Consider the following 16048-nt stretch of genomic DNA (forward strand, 5'->3'; position numbering starts at 1 on the left):
ACATTTCAAATTTTTGTCAGATTATCGAGTAGCTGTATGGCTACTCGTGTGATTATTGGTACCAAGATTATTTAATACCACCACATCGAGGTACATGTTCAATGTTTGAAATTTATTAAATGCTTTTAAATAGATGCATTAAAGGTTTATTTGGAAAAACAACATAAAACAAGTCATTGTCAATGACACGTCCCCGTTCCGTTCCGTTCATATTTGAGTGACATATACATTCAAAGCAGATCATGACCGAAATGCACCTGCATATGTACAACACATTGTACTAAATCTGAACAAAATCCATCCATGCATGACTGAGATCCGGTTCTGGAATTGTGAAAATACGTGATTTTGATGCATTTTCGGCCTTAAAATGGCCATCATTCCGCTATTGTTAAGCAGATCATGAAACAAATGCACATATCTATTTGTGACATGATGTACCATGTGTGTGTGAAGTTTGAACTTGATCAATCCAGACATGTCTTGGATACGGATCCAGAACTGAATTCTTTAACAAAATGGCCGCCAGTCGGCCATTTCGAACTTGATCCGAAAAAAAAAAAGACGTGCATCAAGGTCCTATTATGTTTAATGTATGTACCAAATTTAAACAAAATCCATCCATGCATAACTGAGATCCGGGTCCGGAATGGTGAAAATGTGCGATTTCAATGCATTTTCGGCTTTAAAGCGGCCGCCATTTGGCTATCGTTAATAAGATCATGAAACAAATGCACATACATATTTGTGACATGATGTACCTTGTGTGTGTGAAGTTTGAACTCGATCAATCCAAGCATGTCTCGGATACGGATCCAGAACTGAATTCTTTAAAACAAAATGGCCGCCAGTCGGCCATTTCGAACCCGATCCAAAAAAAAAAATGACGTGCATCAAGGTCCTATTATGTTTAATGTATGTACTAAATTTGAACAAAATCCGTCCATGCATAACTGAGATCCGGGTCCGGAATGGTGAAAATGTGCGATTTTGATGCATTTTCGGCCTTAAAATGGCCGCTATTCGGCTATCGTTAATCGGATCATGAAAAAAATGCATGTGCATATGTCCCATATAATGTGTGATGTATGAGTGAAGTTTGAACTTAATCGGTCCATGCATGTTCGAGATACAGGTGATCACGGACGCACGGACGGACGGACGCACACAGGGCAAAACATAAGTCCCCGTTTTCGGACTGCGTCCGAACGGGGACTAACAATGTAGCTATAGATTTTTATGGTGGGAGGTGTTCTCATTGCCCGATATTGAATGGTGTTTACTCTGACGTTCAAAACAAATATTGGCCAAATTAAAACTGGGTGTGCTAGTTTCTCATAGCATTACATGCAAAAAAATAAATACGAAGAAAACATGGTTATGAATAATAAAATCAATAAATCAAATGAATCTCCCCCACAATATTCTGTTCCTATACTGAGATGTTTATTTTCAGTTAGATGAATGATAACCACTTGTTCAAAGTATGTTTCTTTTCCCATAAAAAGAGTTTGTTATTACAAAGACATTAGAAAATGTCTTTGGTTATTACTAACACTTGCTGAAGCAAATTTATAAATTTTGCTCTCTGGTGGTAAACTGTATGAATTACTTTGTTTTTATGAAAACTTTGTGGAAAGATATTACTTGTTTCTTTTTTCATAAAATAGGAGTTTCCTGTTCCAGTCTGTTTGTCCAAAACAATGAAGACGTTGCATCTCACATTTTCTTTCCAAATACGCATCAATGTTGTCTACAACATCATCTCTTATTTTTAGCGACTCAAAATGTGGAAAATAATCATTCCCAAGTTTCAATTTCTTCACTCTCTTCACGGCTGACTTGTAACATTTCCAGGGTTGCGGTTCTATGATTAGAAAGTCAGTTAATTTAGAAATAGTCAAAAGGAACTCTTCCAAACCAGTGTCTCCGCCATGTAAATGGATCCACATAGTCACTGAAAAACATGATATAATATCAAATCTTGTTCTGTTGTGTTTGTTCAAATACTGTCTAAATGCTGCATTTGATGCGACTTCATCTGTAACATCTAAATTTATAAACGTGATATTCTGTGGGTATGGGTTTGACTCGTTGGCTCTTTGAATGAGTGTGTCATCCATATCACACCCAAGGATCTGCAGATCGTTAACTGCATTCTGAGATGATGTACATTTCTCATCTCTTTTCAAATGATTGTAGAATTCAACTGTCAAATCCTGAAAAACATAAGATTTACAAGATTTGAAAAAATCTTTGCGTGGGGAGTTGGTTGATTATGAATGAAAAGTCGTAATGTACACATGGTTTCATTCATGAAAATCAAGACAGCAGGATACTATAAAATGACTAATTTTCACTCTGTTTAAATTTCGCTGATTTACCTTTTCAAATTCACAGTTTTATCGTTTAGATAATGTGTTCTATGCTAAATTTTACATATTCACTGAGTTTCAATCTAGCACATTTTCCAGTCAGCAAAATAAGCAAAATTAAAACCTGGTGAATATATTTAATCTTGCAGTATATTAAACAATTGGTTTGAGGTTGATCAATACAGTTTCATTCACATACTTTGTGGATATTGTACCCAAACTTGCATACAGTCTCTTATTTATTTTTTGGTGTTTCTCAATAAAATAGAATATGGGAGTACAAAAATGGCGAAAGCTGGGTTAGGACAAAATAAAAATGAACCTGGCTTTGGTGTCAAGACGATCCGATCGGGCTCTGATTGGTTGCGGCTTTGGAAAAAAAAAAAAAGATGATCTAGAAATCCTGGCTTTCACCATTTGTACAGTCCCATGATTATAATTTATTGAAAAAAAAAACACTAAGAAATATACAACAGACAGTGTACAAGTCTAGAATATATCACTTCCAAGTGACATATATACTTTTGTTTGAGATAAATATGATGTATTGATTACAGAGTCAATACATGGGATTCTCTTCTCAAGCAAAAAATCAAACCACTTCAAACCAACCCATGTTCACGAAGGTAACTGGACAACTGGACCCCAAGACAACTGGACCCCAGACAACTGGACCCCGAGACAACTGGACCCCAGTCAACTGGACCCCCGTATACGTGACGGGGTTAACCAGTGACGGCACTGACGGGACGAGGTTGTCTAGATCTGTAAAAAGATCGATTCATTACCGTTCCACGCGACCCCGGGACTTCAAGATTTATTAGACTATATCAGATCAACATGGTTAGACAGCAGCGTATGGCCCCCATCAACATGGAGTGTATACAACAAGAGTGTACGTACTAATAACGACGTTGAGGGCTGGCACAGGCGTATTAATGCAAAGGCTGGACGTTCACATCTGCAGTTGTACGCGCTTATCCCGTTTATATATAGAGAAGCAAGATTGGTTTCGATTCAAGTGAGATTGGTGAAGGAAGGAAAACTGAGAAGATATCAGCGAAAACAGTACAAGCGGATCCAGGGTAAATTATTTAATCTATGGGAGAAGTATGAGCAGAGAGAAATATCTACATCAAAATTACTACGCGCATGTAGTAAAATCAATGGTCCAGGTCTGTAGGTATTAGCCAATTCTGTAGGTGTCAACCAAACCAAACGGCCCTTTTCAGGGCCACCACATCCTCCAAAAAGAGATATACCGTACCAAAACAAACTAACTGCAGAACAACTAATGAGGTAAACAACGCGTACACAATGGGGAAAAGTGTTTAATTATATTGCAGCAACATTAAAACAAACTCCATTCTTCCAACTATTCTGAAAAAAGAAAACAGATAACGATTATTAACGATCAAGCTAACAATGATTACCCCCCCCCCCTTACAAAGAAGAGGGTGGTATCGCCCAAACATGGCGACGCATGTGAACGGTAATGAACAATGGAGTACATTTCCAATGAAGTAGCTATTCGCACGTAATGGCGATCAGTGGTACAACTCGCTCAGATCGGTTTAGGGTTACCGAGATGTGTTAAATCAGATCCATTTATTTATCAAAATCATGATAAACGACACAGATGTAGACAACTCGTTCCGTCACGTATGGGGGGTCCAGTTGACTGGGGTCCAGTTGTCTCGGGGTCCAGTTGTCTGGGGTCCAGTTGTCTGGGGTCCAGTTGTCTTGGGGTCCAGTTGTCTAGAAACCTTCACGAAATAGTGGACACGCACATTTAACACTGTACGTAATTTCTCAACATAAATAGTCACAGAGAGCGCTTTCTAGAGAAATTTCATTTGGGTCCTTGCAACTCAATTCAATGTTTTCTCACGGGATTGTTTTATTGGGAACGACATTATAGACGCCGACGCAGCAAAAGAGACCTGAAAACAAGACATTCTCATTTCAAAGTTGACAGACTTACCCCACAATTGCACCCGATATCCAATGCCACAAGCCGACTATCATGCATGTTGATGGAAATTTTTTGCAGGAAGTTATTGGGCAATAACTTGATTCTATTTTCCGGGGGATTGAATGAGTAATAATTGATAAAATTCCCGAAAGGTGCTGCGCCGGGGTGGAAAGGTTTCTTGTCAATGGGCGCCGCCATTTTGAAATGTTTGATAGTTTGTAGCGCCTGTACTCAAAGATAAATTTTGTTTTCTCAAACATAGTTGGAACATAAGTACACCGTAGTTCACGTCATTAATACAATATTCACAAAATAAATGATGTATAACTTTTGTGAACTTGACCTTTCCAATATAGCAAAATCGAGGAAATACTTTGGATAAATCGTGGAGAATAGAAACACAACAAACACACTTGTTTACATCACCTAAACATGGCGGACGACGGGCAGGTCAGTAAAACCATTATTACGGCATTTGTCAATACCAGTCGTCAATGTTTATATAAAAATACTGAAATGAAACAGTTTTTAATCACATTTAATTTGTTCTCACTTTCAGGAGTCCGAAGTGTTCGAGATCACCGATTTCACGACTGCTTCTGACTGGGAAAGGTACGATATCAAATCATAGAGCAACATATAATATGTCATAAATTTGATAAATATTGTATTTTTATGTAAATTAAGGCGACGCAGGTGCTTTTAATGCTAAACCGGAATAGTAGTATGAGAAAACAAAATGTTTCAAAAACATTAACAATTTAGTACACTATAGTTTAAATTATTAATTAGAAATTACATGTATGAATATAAAAAAAAAAATGTTATAATTTTAAAGGTATTATAAATTTGACTATCAAGTTTAAAAGAAACTCAAATAAAAAAAGAATAAATAGAACCGCTCAAATTTGTTGATGTTTTGTTTTTGTTATTATACGGTGCAAATCCAGTTACATACTGGTATCCTGTTTTATGGTTCATCATCATATAGTGTTCTGGCCCAGCGAACATTTGGGTATTGTATAAAGAATAACTAAACAATTTAATTATTATATTCTTTTCCAAATCATGGTCATCTCAGAAAAACAAATGTTGATGCCCATAAACTAAGATTTGATATACAAAGTTAACGCATAGTTAAGTAAATCAATTAATCACTTGTATTTTACCCACAAGTCCCACTGCGCTTTCCTTTTTGAAATACATCAAGGCACACTAAAGCATTTATGTTGTTACTATGTAGCGAGGAGGAAATCACCCACATAGCTTAGGTTGCATAGTAACAGCAAACAATTATAATAACTACGTCAGTTTGTATACTGTACTGTAAAAGCAGAAAAAACAGAAAAATAAATTAAACATCAGGAAAAGATATTTCCCAATTTAAAGTGCATTTTACATAAAATACCTATTTGCTGCATGCATCTGAAATATTCATTGTTTTTTTTTTATTTTTATTATCCCTGTTTGTGAAGTGTCTAAATAATTTTGTTAGAAAAGCAATGCAGTATTGGCTATCCATGGTTGGAACTATTTTATCCCAATCAGTGTCTTCCAAAATAAATGAATTCCAGCCCTGATTATGTTCATTATTCATGAAAATGCTAGATAAATAAAAAGTATTAAAGTATGCATTATTCTCATTTGTGCACATGTTACTTGTTTCTAATTATGTCCTATGACTATGTTGTTTCTATTAATAGTATTGTCTACATAATAAATTCTACTTTAATATCAGTTAAGAACAATCACAGGGATTTTGCGTATTTTGTCTTTTGTTTTGTTTTATTCAAAAAGAAATTCACTGAGGTTTCAGAATTTTCTATTTATCTCACTAATTTAATAATCTTATATTCAAGTTGACTGATTAATCAGTTTTGTTTAATAGTTCTGTGTTTTTCAATGATTTAGTCTAATCAACAATAAACTGATTGTCATGTCTCTGTCTTGTGGATCAGAATACTGCATATAAATTAACAAGTAATATAAAACAGAGATCTCCTTTTCAGCAATAGACCAGAATATTGTACAACTAGTTGGTGCCATTGTACATTGCCTTAATGACTTCTTTACTCATTTATTTTTTGGTCTTCTGCTTTTTTTTTACTAGGATATTTTGTCTGAAATCAAGCATAATAAAAACACATACAAATTGTTGATGTACTACTGTTCATATTCTAGATTCATTGCCAGATTAGAGGAAGTCATGCACGACTGGAAATTACCGACATTAAAGAGAAACCCACCCGTGAAAAAAGGAGAATATACAATAGGTTCTTGGAAGGAGAAAAGTGCAAATGTTCGCTATGCCAATTTTACATTTACTATCACTGAGTATAAACTTAAACAAGAGTACAATGAGAAGGATCTGACGTTGGACGATGAAGAGTCTGAAGGTATGCGAGGACTGTGCACACTGGTTTGAATAATTTACATTAGAATCTAAATCAAATTCTAGGTGTGGTATTAAAGTTGAAAAATTGTTAAGAACGTTCCTAACGATGTTATCTATCTAGGTTAGGGTTTTCTGATTATTTAACAATCACTAGTAAAGTAGTAGTTGTTTCACCAGACCATATTTCGTAGCTTTGAGATCATATTTTACATGCGGTTAAAATTGCAAAAAGTGAATTGACTAATAGATACGACTTCGGGGGAACTATGGTCTAGGTTTTTCTAGGACCTTGTGTTTGACTATGCTGCACCATAATGCTATTATGATGGAAAGACTGCTCTAGCAAAAAAATTTGTATTCAGAAATTCAATAAACTATTTGTATTAGTTAAATTAGTGTTGTATGTGAATGAACTTGAATTTGACAATTGATATCTAAAAAATCATTGAGGTTAAATTAATCCATACCATAAGCAATTACTTTTACTTTAATGTTTGTCTAATTAAAATTGTAAAACACTCCTAATGGATTATTCGCATGTGTACTATGATGGACGTTCATCAAATTAATTTCAATTTGACGATAGACATTAAATCCAGAGAAAATATAAGTCAGTAATTGCGCTGACTTATAAAACCTGTGTCAATTGAATGTCTTTTTAATTGGAATCTATCAAGAGACGCTGTTAAAAATATTTAGAACAGAAGCAGAAAAAAAAAATAACATCATTTTTCATGTACCATATTTGCTTTATTAAAAGCACATCTCCAACATATGTACATGTCAGCCGAAAATATTTATTTTTAAGTTACTTAAGTATATTAAAAGCCAATTAATTGTACTTTATTAAAAGTCATTTACGTAAACATCTGTTCTTCTAATATTGTAACAATTTATTTAAATGTACTTGTTAATGCTGTAGAAATAAAATTCGTAATTTTCCTAGGACAGATTGAATGGTCTCGCAATATAATGTGGAAGTTATTTAACTCCTAAGTTATTATTCTCCCTACTCTCTGTAGATATTCTTCCAGAAGCTGTTGAAGATTTGATGATGATGGAAAATGACTTCCCACCAAGAGCACATTGTCTGTGTAGATGGTGAGAATGTTTTTATGTCTTATGCATATACCATATTTGCTCTAATTAGAAGCTTAAATGCCAAACATGTTTATTATATACTGGATAATTAAAAATAACTTATTTTGACCATAGACGCTCCTCTGTCATTTACATATTAGTGCGACCACTACTGAAAGCAAAAACAGAAGTACTGTTAAATCTGTATTAGAAAATATTTAATAGAAATTGCGTTCATACGTTCTGAACAATTGAGAGCTGAAAATTCACCATTTCTCATTCGTGTAGATGCTCTAATAGAAGCCACATTCCCTATACTGCATTGTAGCATTTTAATAAAAGCCTTGGTTTCTAATATAGATTTTACATTAGTATTATACTACTCTTACAGTTACATTTCCTATAATATTTGAAGAAACATTTTCCTTTTATTCATGCATTTTTCAAAAATTTCAGTTTGGCATAATTTCTATTCAGCTATAGATTTTGATCGAAATTTTAGAGAAATATGAAAACAAAATCTATGCAGGTTTTTTTTTTGTGAAAAGCAATGAATGTTGACAATTATATTCAAATATTAAGCACTTCTCCTCTACAAGCCTGTGTATGTACCAAATGTGCTGTTAAACTTGACTGGGATTCCATTTATTTAACATAGGGTACACTTCACAGTTTAGAAATACTCCATACTACCAGTACTTATAAGGTCCAGGAAAAAAATGACATGTTTTCATGTGCATGTGTTGCAGTGTATGTTCTGTTTTGAAAAAACAATGAAAAGGAATCTATTTTTAAGAAAAATCAAACTAAAAGGACATTCTCATAGCAGTAAAAAAAAAATGTGTATTCATTGATTTTTGAAAACAAAAAATTGACCAGAAACGTTTTACATTTTTTTTCTTGGCTTATGTATGACACAATATCATATAAAATATATGTGTGAATCTTCAGATTTAATTATCAATACTTTTTCAAGAACTCAAAGTAAACAAGTGTTTTTGAACTATTATATTAATGTATATACCGTGCATTCAAAAAATATCAAAACCATAATTTGTGTTCAAAATAATACCAGTTGTTTATGTTACTGCAGTGGTGTGTACCATCAATTTTGCGCAAGATTAAAATAGAAAGTCTAAGCATCTAGGTAGAGGCAATGTAGGCGTAGATTTAGTATATCTGTGTTTTAAAATCTAGTGGGAGTTATCACCAGTGGTTTTTCATTTCATTTTCAGTAATGTTTACTTTATTCCATTTGTATGGTATCTTATTTTTTTTTTCAATTTTGTCATGTTAATTAGTGGGTTTTTGTGTGGCCTTTAAACTGTAAAATATGGTGTGTGATTTTTCAAATTTTTGCCAATCTTATTAAAATAATTAGATGTGATATATGATATGTTTTATTTTTGTATGATAAATGATTCATATGCATGATTTATGGAATACGATTTATGATGTGATATCATACAAGATTTCTTTTCTGACAAGTGATTTATGATATTTATATATCTTTTATGATATATGATGGGGTTATAATTTATATTTGGTAGATATGATATATTATGTCATAATATAACTTTATTATATTCTATTCTCAACCATTCACTGATGTTCCACTTTTCAATTCCACCCTGAAATTCTATAGGTTTCACACACTAAGGAAAGTTTAAACACAAATAGCTTATTAATAGTAATATATTTGTGTGGCCTTCAGTGTGCTAAACATAATTTAGCTAGTAAAATAATTCATTCAAAATTATATATATAAGTATATTAAAACCACCTATGCTGTGGGTTTTAGGTAATTTTATTATAAACAATTATTTTCTCTTGAACTTCAGGTTTGGACTTCGTCATTTTCTTGTTCTTTCACCTGCTGCTCATAGTGATGCTGTCATCAGTGAGAGTAGAATACGAATATTACAGAGTTCGGTTTCCATAGCGATAAGCAACACATCCTGGTATGTATCATGTCAATGTCACTTCAGTCTGAAGAAATATGGCATGGAACGAAGGTGAAGTTTTTATCAGATTCAGATTCAGTCTCAGATTGAGTAAATAAAAAACAAGCAATCATAATTTTTATAAGAAATGATGTCACAAAATGTCATACTAATAAGAATCTGAATATGAGGCTACCAAACAAAATCTGAATATGGTGTTACCAATCTGAATAGGGGGGTTACCAATCAGAATCTGAATATGGGGCTACCAAACAGAATCTGAATATGGGGCTACCAAACAGAATCTGAATATGGGGCTACCAAACAGAATCTGAATATGGGGCTACCAAACAGAATCTGAATATGGGGCTACCAAACAGAATCTGAATATGGTGCTACCAATCTGAATAGGGGGGTTACCAATCAGAATCTGAATATGGGGTTACCAAACTGAATCTGAATATGGTGCTACCAATCTGAATATGGTGTTACCAAACAGAATCTAAATATGGTGCTACCAATCAGAATATGGGGTTACCAAACAGAATCTGAATATGGGGGGTTACCAATCAGAATCTGAATATGGTGCTACCAATCTGAATATGGTGTTACCAAACAGAATCTAAATATGGTGCTACCAATCAGAATATGGGGTTACCAATCAGAATCTGAATATGGGGCTACCAAACAAAATCTGAATATGGGGCTACCAAACAGAATCTGAATATGGGCCTACCAAACAGAATCTGAATATGGGGCTACCAAACAGAATCTGAATATGGGGCTACCAAACAGAATCTGAATATGGTGCTACCAATCTGAATAGGGGGGTTACCAATCAGAATCTGAATATGGGGTTACCAAACTGAATCTGAATATGGTGCTACCAATCTGAATCTAAATATGGTGCTACCAATCAGAATCTGAATATGGTGTTACCAAACAGAATCTAAATATGGTGCTACCAATCAGAATATGGGGTTACCAATCAGAATCTGAATATGGTGTTACCAATCTGAATATGGTGTTACCAAACAGAATCTAAATATGGTGCTACCAATCAGAATATGGGGTTACCAAACAGAATCTGAATATGGTGTTACCAAACAGAATCTAAATATGGTGCTACCAATCAGAATCTGAATATGGTGTTACCAAACAGAATCTAAATATGGTGCTACCAATCAGAATATGGGGTTACCAATCAGAATCTGAATATGGTGTTACCAATCAGAATCTAAATATGGTGCTACCAATCAGAATATGGGGTTACCAATCAGAATCTGAATATGGTGTTACCAATCTGAATATGGGGTTACCAAACAGAATCTAAATATGGTGTTACCAATCTGAATATGGGGTTACCAATCAGAATCTGAATATGGTGTTACCAAACAGAATCTAAATATGGGGTTACCAATCAGAATATGGGGTTACCAATCAGAATCTGAATATGGTGTTACCAAACAGAATCTAAATATGGTGCTACCAATCAGAATATGGGGTTACCAATCAGAATCTGAATATGGTGTTACCAATCTGAATATGGGGTTACCAAACAGAATCTAAATATGGTGTTACCAATCTGAATATGGGGTTACCAATCAGAATCTGAATATGGTGTTACCAAACAGAATCTAAATATGGGGTTACCAATCAGAATATGGGGTTACCAATCAGAATCTGAATATGGTGTTACCAAACAGAATCTAAATATGGTGCTACCAATCTGAATATGGTGTTACCAAACAGAATCTGAATATGGGGGGTTACCAATCAGAATCTGAATATGGGGTTACCAAACTGAATCTGAATATGGGGCTACCAATCAGAATCTGAATATGGTGCTACCAATCAGAATCTGAATATGGGGTTACCAATCAGAATATGGGGTTACCAAACAGAATCTAAATATGGTGCTACCAATCTGAATATGGTGTTACCAAACAGAATCTGAATATGGGGGGTTACCAATCAGAATCTGAATATGGTGTTACCAAACAGAATCTAAATATGGTGCTACCAATCAGAATCTGAATATGGTGTTACCAAACAGAATCTAAATATGGTGCTACCAATCAGAATATGGGGTTACCAATCAGAATCTGAATATGGTGTTACCAATCTGAATATGGTGTTACCAAACAGAATCTAAATATGGTGCTACCAATCAGAATATGGGGTTACCAAACAGAATCTGAATATGGTGTTACCAAACAGAATCTAAATATGGTGCTACCAATCAGAATCTGAATATGGTGTTACCAAACAGAATCTAAATATGGTGCTACCAATCAGAATATGGGGTTACCAATCAGAATCTGAATATGGGGGTTACCAATCAGAATCTGAATATGGGGTTACCAAACTGAATCTGAATATGGTGTTACCAAACAGAATCTAAATATGGTGCTACCAATCAGAATATGGGGTTACCAATCAGAATCTGAATATGGTGTTACCAAACAGAATCTAAATATGGTGCTACCAATCAGAATCTGAATATGGGGTTACCAATCAGAATCTGAATATGGGGGGTTACCAATCAGAATCTGAATATGGTGTTACCAAACAGAATCTAAATATGGTGCTACCAATCAGAATCTGAATATGGTGTTACCAAACAGAATCTAAATATGGTGCTACCAATCAGAATATGGGGTTACCAATCAGAATCTGAATATGGGGTTACCAATCAGAATATGGGGTTACCAAACAGAATCTAAATATGGTGCTACCAATCTGAATATGGTGTTACCAAACAGAATCTGAATATGGGGGGTTACCAATCAGAATCTGAATATGGTGTTACCAAACAGAATCTAAATATGGTGCTACCAATCAGAATCTGAATATGGTGTTACCAAACAGAATCTAAATATGGTGCTACCAATCAGAATATGGGGTTACCAATCAGAATCTGAATATGGTGTTACCAATCTGAATATGGTGTTACCAAACAGAATCTAAATATGGTGCTACCAATCAGAATATGGGGTTACCAAACAGAATCTGAATATGGTGTTACCAAACAGAATCTAAATATGGTGCTACCAATCAGAATCTGAATATGGTGTTACCAAACAGAATCTAAATATGGTGCTACCAATCAGAATATGGGGTTACCAATCAGAATCTGAATATGGGGGTTACCAATCAGAATCTGAATATGGGGTTACCAAACTGAATCTGAATATGGTGTTACCAAACAGAATCTAAATATGGTGCTACCAATCAGAATATGGGGTTACCAATCAGAATCTGAATATGGTGTTACCAAACAGAATCTAAATATGGTGCTACCAATCAGAATCTGAATATGGGGTTACCAATCAGAATCTGAATATGGGGGGTTACCAATCAGAATCTGAATATGGTGTTACCAAACAGAATCTAAATATGGTGCTACCAATCAGAATCTGAATATGGTGTTACCAAACAGAATCTAAATATGGTGCTACCAATCAGAATATGGGGTTACCAATCAGAATCTGAATATGGGGTTACCAATCAGAATCTGAATATGGGGGGCTACCAATCAGAATCTGAATATGGTGTTACCAATCTGAATATGGTGTTACCAAACAGAATCTAAATATGGTGCTACCAATCAGAATATGGGGTTACCAATCAGAATCTGAATATGGTGTTACCAATCTGAATATGGTGTTACCAAACAGAATCTAAATATGGTGCTACCAATCAGAATATGGGGTTACCAAACAGAATCTGAATATGGTGTTACCAAACAGAATCTAAATATGGTGCTACCAATCAGAATCTGAATATGGTGTTACCAAACAGAATCTAAATATGGTGCTACCAATCAGAATATGTGGTTACCAATCAGAATCTGAATATGGGGGTTACCAATCAGAATCTGAATATGGGGTTACCAAACTGAATCTGAATATGGTGTTACCAAACAGAATCTAAATATGGTGCTATCAATCAGAATATGGGGTTACCAATCAGAATCTGAATATGGTGTTACCAAACAGAATCTAAATATGGTGCTACCAATCAGAATCTGAATATGGGGTTACCAATCAGAATCTGAATATGGTGCTACCAAACAGAATCTAAATATGGTGCTACCAATCAGAATATGGGGTTACCAATCAGAATCTGAATATGGTGTTACCAATCAGAATCTGAATATGGTGTTACCAATCAGAATCTGAATATGGGGGGTTACCAATCAGAATCTGAATATGGTGTTACCAAACAGAATCTAAATATGGTGCTACCAATCAGAATATGGGGTTACCAATCAGAATCTGAATATGGTGTTACCAATCTGAATATGGTGTTACCAAACAGAATCTAAATATGGTGCTACCAATCAGAATATGGGGTTACCAAACAGAATCTGAATATGGGGGTTACCAATCAGAATCTGAATATGGGGTTACCAAACTGAATCTGAATATGGTGTTACCAAACAGAATCTAAATATGGTGCTACCAATCAGAATATGGGGTTACCAATCAGAATCTAAATATGGTGCTACCAATCAGAATATGGGGTTACCAATCAGAATCTGAATATGGTGTTACCAATCTGAATATGGTGTTACCAAACAGAATCTAAATATGGTGCTACCAATCAGAATATGAATATGGGGGGTTACCAATCAGAATCTGAATATGGGGTTACCAAACTGAATCTGAATATGGGGCTACCAAACAGAATCTAAATATGGTGCTACCAATCAGAATCTGAATATGGTGTTACCAAACAGAATCTAAATATGGTGCTACCAATCAGAATATGGGGTTACCAATCAGAATCTGAATATGGTGTTACCAATCTGAATATGGTGTTACCAAACAGAATCTAAATATGGTGCTACCAATCAGAATATGGGGTTACCAAACAGAATCTGAATATGGTGTTACCAAACAGAATCTAAATATGGTGCTACCAATCAGAATCTGAATATGGTGTTACCAAACAGAATCTAAATATGGTGCTACCAATCAGAATATGGGGTTACCAATCAGAATCTGAATATGGTGTTACCAATCAGAATCTAAATATGGTGCTACCAATCAGAATATGGGGTTACCAATCAGAATCTGAATATGGTGTTACCAATCTGAATATGGGGTTACCAAACAGAATCTAAATATGGTGTTACCAATCTGAATATGGGGTTACCAATCAGAATCTGAATATGGTGTTACCAAACAGAATCTAAATATGGGGTTACCAATCAGAATATGGGGTTACCAATCAGAATCTGAATATGGTGTTACCAAACAGAATCTAAATATGGTGCTACCAATCAGAATATGGGGTTACCAATCAGAATCTGAATATGGTATTACCAAACAGAATCTAAATATGGGGTTACCAATCAGAATATGGGGTTACCAATCAGAATCTGAATATGGTGTTACCAAACAGAATCTAAATATGGTGCTACCAATCAGAATATGGGGTTACCAATCAGAATCTGAATATGGTGTTACCAATCTGAATATGGGGTTACCAAACAGAATCTAAATATGGTGTTACCAATCTGAATATGGAGTTACCAATCAGAATCTGAATATGGTGTTACCAAACAGAATCTAAATATGGTGCTACCAATCAGAATATGGGGTTACCAATCAGAATCTGAATATGGTGTTACCAAACAGAATCTAAATATGGTGCTACCAATCAGAATATAGGGTTACCAATCAGAATTTGAATATGGTGTTACCAAACAGAATCTAAATATGGTGCTACCAATCAGAATATAGGATTACCAATCAGAATCTGAATATGGTGTTACCAATCTGAATATGGGGTTACCAAACAGAATCTAAATATGGTGCTACCAATCAGAATATGGGGTTACCAATCAGAATCTGAATATGGTGTTACCAATTGAATATGGGGTTACCAAACAGAATCTAAATATGGTGTTAGCAATCTGAATATGGGGTTACCAAACAGAATCTAAATATGGTGTTTCCAATCTGAATATGGGGTTACCAATCATAATCTGAATATGGGGTTACCAATCAGAATATGGGGTTACCAATCAGAATCTGAATATGGGGTTACCAATCCGAATATGGGGTTACCAATCAGAATCTGAATATGGTGTTTCCAATCTGAATATGGGGTTACCAATCAGAATATGGGGTTACCAAACAGAATCTGAATATGGTGTTTCCAATCTGAATATGGGGTTACCAATCAGAATCTGAATATGGGGTTACCAATCAGAATATGGGGTCACCAATCAGAATCTGAATATGGTGTTTCCAATCTGAATATGGTG

General features: G+C 34.8%; 2 protein-coding genes across 2 annotated transcripts in view; one reads left to right on the forward strand and one right to left on the reverse strand.

The window, feature by feature from the left end:
• Positions 1-1424: 1424 nt before the first annotated feature.
• Positions 1425-4548, reverse strand: LOC100367464 (pre-miRNA 5'-monophosphate methyltransferase-like). Its single transcript, XM_002734626.3, has 2 exons — positions 4360-4548; positions 1425-2219 (listed from the first exon to the last, which is right to left on the reverse strand). Exons 1-2 carry the CDS (start codon positions 4546-4548, stop codon positions 1644-1646), a joined length of 765 nt encoding a protein of 254 aa, XP_002734672.1. The 3' UTR covers positions 1425-1643.
• A 210-nt stretch (positions 4549-4758) lies between these two features.
• The window catches only part of LOC100367311 (rab3 GTPase-activating protein catalytic subunit-like), a 45255-nt gene continuing 33965 nt past the window's right edge, over positions 4759-16048 (forward strand). Inside the window, exons 1-5 of the mRNA XM_085496084.1 lie at positions 4759-4800; positions 4910-4962; positions 6532-6746; positions 7768-7846; positions 9667-9786. Of these exons, the coding sequence (XP_085352210.1) occupies positions 4783-4800; positions 4910-4962; positions 6532-6746; positions 7768-7846; positions 9667-9786 (485 nt within the window). The 5' untranslated portion in view covers positions 4759-4782. The remainder of the gene's footprint in view (positions 4801-4909; positions 4963-6531; positions 6747-7767; positions 7847-9666; positions 9787-16048) is intronic.

The sequence above is a fragment of the Saccoglossus kowalevskii genome, chromosome 22 (genome assembly GCF_978046115.1).
Source record: "Saccoglossus kowalevskii chromosome 22, keSacKowa6.1, whole genome shotgun sequence".
Classification (NCBI taxonomy): Eukaryota; Metazoa; Hemichordata; class Enteropneusta; family Harrimaniidae; genus Saccoglossus; species Saccoglossus kowalevskii.